A 7,311-nucleotide genomic window follows, 5' to 3' on the forward strand; every position below is an offset into this window, starting at 1 on the left:
GTAGTGGCATGATCATGGCTCACTGCAACCTCCACCTCCTGGGCTCAAGCGATCCTCCCACCTCAGCCTCTCAAGTAGCCAGGACCACAGGCATGCACCACCACACTGACCAATTTTTTGTATTTTTGTACAGACAGGGTTTCGCCATGTTGCCCAGGCCTGGTCCTAAGTTCCTGAGCTCAAGTGATCCTCATCCTGCCTCAGCCTCCCAAAGTGCTGGGATTATAGGTGTCAGTCACTGCACCTGGCCTGGGAGTAGGGTTTCTATTGGGAGGACCTGGGCATAACACATAATTCTATTGGGAATCCCTGAGACAGGATTCTCAATGGCTAGTGCCCTTCCGAGGCTTCTGGAAGCAGAAAATGCAGATTTCCTAGGTGCTGGCCTGAGGGAATGATCCAGCAGGTCCAGGGAGGCCTAGGAGCCTGCACGTTCAGTACTCTCCGCTAGGGCTAGGATGAGGTGCAGGGCCGTGCTCTCAGCTCAGAAACCTTCCTACCAGCTCTGAGCTCGCCAAGCTCCAGAAAGGCAGCCAATGGTCCTCATTCCCTCCAGCAGGGTCAAAGAGTGGGTGGCCCAGGGCCACACAGCCAGCAGCGCAGGACAACACTCTTCTCCATAGCCTGACCTCTCTGACCCCTCAGTCACCTCCCCGCATAGTGACCCTGCAGGGTCAGCTCTACCCACTCGTCAGGTGAAGTGAGAGGCCCTGCAGGGGTGGTGGCTGGCACCTACTCTGTCTCCAATGGTGATGAAGGTCCGGGAGTCCAGGTTCCGGGGGGGTCTGTGGAGAAAGAAGGCTCCATGAGTTTCAGAGAGAACCACACCGTTCCTCCAAGAGCAGCAGCAGATGGGCCAGTGTGGGGCCTGGCGTGGGAACCAGGTATATCCTGCCCCGGAGGCACCTCCTCGGACCACCTCCTCTCATTGGCTGCTGAGCATCTACATGAGCTGGGCACGGCCTCATCGAGCCTCCAAGACGGGGTGAGAAGTGAGCAGAGCAGAGCAGATGGTGCTGCATGAACCCCAGCCGCCGTCACCTAGCTGGACCCACAGCAGGTGCTGCCCAGGACAGGACGAGGCAAAGCAGAGCTGGCCCCACCTGCCTCTCACTCCTTCCACTGAGCCCTGTTCGGGAAGCCTCTCCAGGGTGAGCCAGGGAGAAACTGAGGCAGACTCACGTGGGGTTAGGCGCGGGTGGCTTGGACATGCAGGATATCCGTAGATCCTTCTTCCTCTTGGATTTTCCTAGAATGGAGAGAAGGTGAGGCTTCTGGCCTATCCCTCAGTCATCAATGTCCCCTGCACTCCCCTTGGGCTGGGCAAAGATGGAGACAGGGATGCCTCAGGCCCTGGCCCACAAGGATGCCAGCCTCTGCGATCACCCTTGCCGGGAGCCCCCTCTCTCCAAGCCAGACCGTGAGGCCTTCAAAGGGAGGAAGGAGGCCCACCAGCCCTGCAGGGGAACAGAGCAGGACAGACCCAGGCCTAGAGGCTGGAGCCCAGGGCCTTATCTCAGCCCTGCCCACTGGGCACATCTTCAGTACCTCCCTGAGCCTCAGTTTCCCCATCTGTGAGGTGTCCTCACTGCCCTGCCTGACTAGCCAACGGGACGTGGGGTGAGAGGGGCCCAGCAGGGGTCCAGCCAGCACCTGCAGCAGCCACTGTGCAGGGGCCTCATGGCCGCAGGTAGCAGGATGAGGTTCACATTACCTCCAAGATGGGGAAGGCCAGGCCCCCAGAGAGGGCAACAGGCGGTGAAGCAAGCGGGGACTCCAGCCCAGGCTGCCCTCCAGGCTAGCTCTGCCGGGCCCTGCTCACCCTGGAGGCCAACACCTGATGCCCGTTTCTCTCCCTCCCCTGAAAAGTGCTGGCTCTCTCCCCTCCCCTGCACTGGGCAGGCCACAGTCCTGGAGCAGTACCTTCCTCACTCCACCCCTGGGGGCAGGTGAGAGGCCCCAGTGTCCACACCTCTCAGGCTGGCTGCAGGAGCATGGCCAGGTGCACAGCACTCAGCTGGTACTAACGGAGGGTCAGCATTTCTGGGGCTCCAGGCACAGTGGGGCTGGCATGCAGAGGGAGCTCCCTGTAGTCAGGGCTGCCCTTTGAAGAAGGCATAGCCGCCATTCCACAGGCAGGAGAAGCAAGGATCAGAGATGGCAGGGTCACCGGGCGCTCTGGCACCATCAGGCAGCAGGGCTGGCAGTGACACAGCTCCCCGAGACCACCCAGTGCACACATGCTGGGCACATTCCTGCCCTTGCGGGAGCTTCTGCCCCATTTCCCAAGCATGGTCCTGCCACACCTTGGCCCTCACCCACCACCTCCCACTCACTGCTGCTGGCTCAGCCTGGCTGCTGGCACTGGGGCCTGGAAACTGCCCATGGCCCTGCTGCCACCTGCCAAGAAGACCCCAGTCTCTGAAGCCGCCTCCAAGTCAGGTTCAGATCCAGCCTTGGCCACAGTGCAAAGCAGACTTGTGGCCCCATCTGAGAGCCACACACTGGGGCCCAGTAGCCAACCCAGCCCGGACAGAGGGCAAAGGGTGGTTACCGCCACTAGGAAGACAAGGCCAGAACAACAGGAAACAGAATAGCCTTGGCGGGGACAGGGGTCCCAGGGTCCATCCTGGGGCAGGTGGGCAGAGTGCAGGGGCCAGGCAAGCAGATACCTGCAGCCTTTCCACCAAAGCCGCCCCGGGGACCCCGCTGCCAGGCCCCAGAGGCTTCAGGAAACAACGGCATCCACAGACAGAGGCAGCAGCGGCAGCTGCCGCCACACGCACTGGGTGCCTGCCTGCTAACCGCTCACCCGGTGAATCAATTGCCTAGTCACTACTCCTGTGTGAGGCTTTTTAACTCATTTTAAGACGCAGCAACACCCTGGCTGTCCGGGACTGCACGGGTCTCACGGCGAGTCTGTCAGAGCCACAGCACTGGCCACAGGCAGGGCCCTTCTCATCTGTGACTCCAGATGCTCCCACAGCCCCACAGGGAGGGGCTCTCAACCTCACTTTACTTGGCGAACAGGCTCAGAGAGGTGAAGCCACTTGCCCCAGGCTGCGCAGCAAGTCAGGGTTCTGGCTACAGTCCCTCCTGAGTTTGTTGACTTGGAGACCCCCACAGGCCAGGCCACGGCTCACAGCACCCCTGCCACAGGGAGCCCTCCCTGAGGCTGAAGGACGGGTCCAAGTCTCATGCTCAACAAGAAACGGCAACAGAGTCTGGAGACGCAGAGGCTCAGCACACTCTCACAGGAGAAACCATGGCACACAGGGCCAGCAGCTCCCGAGACCACTTCTATCCTGCCTCTGGGCCAAAGGCTCTGAACTTCAGTGGCTCTGGGCTTGGCATAGGGCAGCCATAGTAAACCCCAGCTCTGCGATCCTGGCACGGTGCCCTCCTCTGTACCTTGGGTTCCTCATGTACAAAACAGCTCGAGGCAGAAATGCCACCCACCTGCCCCGCACGGTGCTGCAGGACGAAGCAAAACCACGTCTGCAAGGCGCTCAGCACAGGGTTCACTGCGCAGATGGGGACCTGTTGTGGCCCATAAATGGTCACCATGGATATGACCAGCCTCTCTGCAGAGGTGAAAAAAAAAAAACAAAAACTGCCCTAAGTAATGAGAATTACAGATAGCTTTTATTCCTGATGTCAGGCTTTTTGTAATCAGAATATAAAATATTTTCTGTTAAAAATGAAAGCTCTGCACAGAGACCCTGGGCCTTGACCTTGCCCCAGCCCCTTGCAGTCCCATCCTTTTCCTGTGGGGTCCACGCCACACCCTCCCTGCACTCTCTCTGCTCTTGGTCCCTCTGGCCCAGCCTGCCACCCACCTCACGCCCTGGGATTTGGGGATGTTGTCTCATGTGCCCCCCTTTCACCAAGCCTCAGTTTCCCCACCTGTCAAGGGCACTTGCACATATGGGCTGGATGGGTGGGGACCACGCTCCTCACAGGCCTGGGGGGTATATATGGCCTGGCCTCTGCATCCACCTGTCTGCTGGGGACACCGGACTTGCATCAGGAGGGCCGCAGGCTCCGCAGGGAAGCCACCCAGCTGTCAGACGGAGTGGGTGAGGCCGTCATGGAGACAGCCCAGAAACAGGCCTCAGGCTGCCACAGACGTCAGAGCTGGGCCCAGATGGCCAGGCAGCCCAGGGCTGCCCAGGTGCAGCCGTTGTGGCGACCGTCACCACAACAAACAGAGGCTCTCGGCGGCCACTGGCAACCCATGACAAGCCCGCCTGTCCCGGTTCCCGGCACGGGGTGTCCTGGGGTGTCCTGGGGTGTCCTCCGCATACTCTAGCCTCGAAGCAGCCCCCAGGCAGGGGTGAGGAAACGGAAACTGGCCAGAATTCAGCCACTGACCTGAGGCTACACCACAGGTAAAGAGAGGTGCCCCCAGACTAGGACACAACTCTCACTGGCCGTGGCAGCTCTGCCCTATCTCCTCCCACTCACCCCCCACTAGAGACCCGACCCTTGAGTGAGCCCTTCCCTGAATGAGACACCTGCTTTCCCATCGCAGGGCCTTCGCGCATGCCCTTCCCTCTGCCTGAAATGCTCTTCCCTGCGACTGTCCCAGCTGCCACATGGTCTTGCCTTTCACCAGTTCGGAGAGGCTGCCTGACCGCTCAGGCCCCAGTGACCGGCTCTCCCTGTGGCCTGCTGGTTTCTCTGCTGTGGAGTCCCGTAGGCGGCCGTTCTGCGTTACCATCTCAGCCAGCCAGTCTGCAGATCACCTGCGAACAAACGCTCTGGAGCCAAGACCTGGGCTCAACTGCAACCCTGCCCCTTCCCTGCTGTGTGCCCTCAAGCAAGTGGCTTCACCTCTCTGGACGTATGTGAAGCGGAGACTACAGACCAACCTCCCGGGGTTATCAGCGCCATGCCGTAGCAATGCCTGGCGCGTGGAGATTAGATGGGGCCATCTGGGAGTGCACAGCTCCGGAGATAACACCACCCTCAGCCCCAGACCATCCCTGTCCACACTCTCAGTGACTCCACGAGGGAGCAGGGGAGGTTCACGTATCTGTTGTACCAAGCATGCGGGAGAAGAGGCGACTCAGAGAGGCCACACGGTGGGCATCTGGTGAGGAGTGGCCATAAAGGCAGGTCTGCCCGGCTCCAACATCCAAACAGCAACAGCCTGAGGGCAGGGCCCCCACTTCGGCTGCTCCTTCCATCCTGGGCCTGGGGAGACTGAGCTGTGTGGCCCTCTAATGGTCACCCACAGGGGCAAGGTGACAACCCCTCCTCACAGCCTCTGCTCTGCCTCCACTCATAAAGACAGCCCCACACCACGCCGTGCCACACCACGCCACACCACGCCGCGCCACGTGAAGGAGCATCACCAGGTTTCCGACAACAGAAGTAACCCCTGCTCCTAGTTCACTGCCCTCACCTGACTTCTGGATGTTCCAGGAGGTCCCTGTTCCACTGTAGAAGTGCTGGGCCCGCCAGGTAAGGAGCCACAGGGGCTGGGAGATGTGAACAGCAAGAGGCGCCGCCATGCCCCAGGCCACCTCTATTCCACAGGGTCCCTCAGAGGGACAGCAACGAAGCCAGCCCACTCCATGGCACGGGGAAACTGAGGCCCTGAGAAATGGGCGCAGGCTTTTGCGCGGGCAGATGTACCTCGATAGTGAATGCGTTTGGCTGCGATCTGCCAGACACTGGCCCCTGTCCCCAGGACAGGTGCCATCAGAGGTCCTGAGGCGCTGCATGCGCCACTGCCAAGCACCTGCGGGCAGTAGGGGGTGGCCATGCACCTTCAGGCAGGGCCCCTTGCCCTGAGGTCCTGGGGCCCCTGTCTCAGGCTCTGGAGAGGATGCAGGACAAGGAGAAGGTCCTCCCATCTACCCAAGCGCCTGCTCCATGCCAGGCCCAGGCTGTCCCATCCAGCCTCACACACGGCCACTGCAGGCCCTACCTTCTCTATCCTCACCTCGTAGGAGTGCAGCAGGCTAGGGTGAGGAGGAGTGACCAAGGCTCTGCCCTCCACAGCCCTGCCCTGCCTCTGCCCGGCTGTGCGAGGCCACCTGGTCAGGGCCTGGCCTCTAGGGCCTCACACCCTCCCCACCTCTCCACCCTACGGGGACTTCTTCACCTGCAGAGCACTGGAGACCCCCAGCCTACCTACCTGGCAGTGCCCCCTCCCTGGTGATGCTCCGGACTGGTACGGCTCGGGAGCACCCCTAACATCCAGTGGGAGGCCAGGTGCTAAGCTGCACAGGCGCACCCATGGCTGCCAGAGGGTCCTCCTGCCCAGTGCCCACAGCCCAGCAGAGACAACCATGGCCCGCCTGCAACATGGAACCACTTGGGATTTGGAGGGAAGGACATAGGGAAGGGCCAGAGGCGTGGGCTTCGCTGAGGAGAGAAGGAGGCAACACGGGAGGACCCTGGGCAGAGTGGCCTGGGCACAAGGCGTGTGAAAGACAGGGGGCCCACAGCAGGTGGCTGCGGGCATCAGGGTACGGCCTGGCCTCCCATGGCCAGACCTCACCAGTCTGGGTCCTCCATGCCCCATGACCATCAAAATGTCCATTCTTCTGTACCCAGAAATTCCACATTGAGCGCCTCACCCCCACACTACAACACCCACTAACATTTAGTGAGCACCTACTATGCTCCTGGCCTGTGCAAATTACTTTCATTACATCTCATTTGATCCTCTCAGCAACCCCTTGAGGCAGGTACTAATGTGATCTCCATGCTGCAGATGGGGAAACTGAGGCCCAGGGTTTATAGAATCAAAAGGCTGGCACATGGAATTGGTGAGGATCCTGCAGGTCCTCAGCAGGATGTGAGGAGCGGCCTCCCAGGGACAGGAAGAGCCAAGAGCAGCAGGAGGACAGCAGTGTGAGAAAGAAAATGCTGGTCAGGCCAGGCAAGGTGGCTCACGCCTGTAATCCCAGCACTTTGGGAGGCCAAGGCAGGAGGATCACTTGAGGTCAGGAGTTTGAGACCAGCCTGGCCAACATGGTGAAACCCTGTCTCTACTAAAAATACAAAAATTAGCCAGGCGTGATAGCGCAGCACATGCCTGTAATCCCAGCACTTTGGGAGGCCGGAGTAGGTGGATTACTTGAGCTCAGGAGTTCGATACTAGCTTGGGCAACATGACAAAAATCCCGTCTCTACAAAAAATAAAACAAAACAAAAATGTAGTGGGTGTGGCGGGACATGCCTGCAGTCCCAGTTACCTGGGAGGCTGAGGTGAGAGGATCGTCTGAGCTGCAGTGAGCCATGACTGTGCCACTGGGCAACACAGTGAGACCCTGTCTCAAAAAAAAAAAAAAA

At 60.0% G+C, this 7,311-nt stretch overlaps 1 protein-coding gene across 6 annotated transcripts in view; it reads right to left on the reverse strand.

The window, feature by feature from the left end:
- Positions 1 to 7,311, reverse strand: part of MAP2K3 (mitogen-activated protein kinase kinase 3) — a 42,238-nt gene that overhangs the window by 26,415 nt on the left and 8,512 nt on the right. For 3 of the 6 annotated variants that reach the window (XM_012001167.1, XM_012001171.1, XM_012001169.1), the window contains exons 2-3: positions 1,183 to 1,249; positions 737 to 785 (exon numbers count right to left, since the gene is read on the reverse strand). In XM_012001167.1, the coding sequence (XP_011856557.1) occupies positions 737 to 785; positions 1,183 to 1,249 (116 nt within the window). Of the gene's footprint in view, positions 1 to 736; positions 786 to 1,182; positions 1,250 to 2,103; positions 2,120 to 3,459; positions 3,585 to 3,906; positions 4,004 to 7,311 lie in introns of those variants that run through there. The other 3 variants (XM_012001172.1, XM_012001170.1, XM_012001168.1) reach the window with 3 other exon arrangements.

The sequence above is a fragment of the Mandrillus leucophaeus genome, unplaced genomic scaffold, assembly GCF_000951045.1.
Source record: "Mandrillus leucophaeus isolate KB7577 unplaced genomic scaffold, Mleu.le_1.0 Scaffold651, whole genome shotgun sequence".
Lineage (NCBI taxonomy): Eukaryota > Metazoa > Chordata > Mammalia > Primates > Cercopithecidae > Mandrillus > Mandrillus leucophaeus.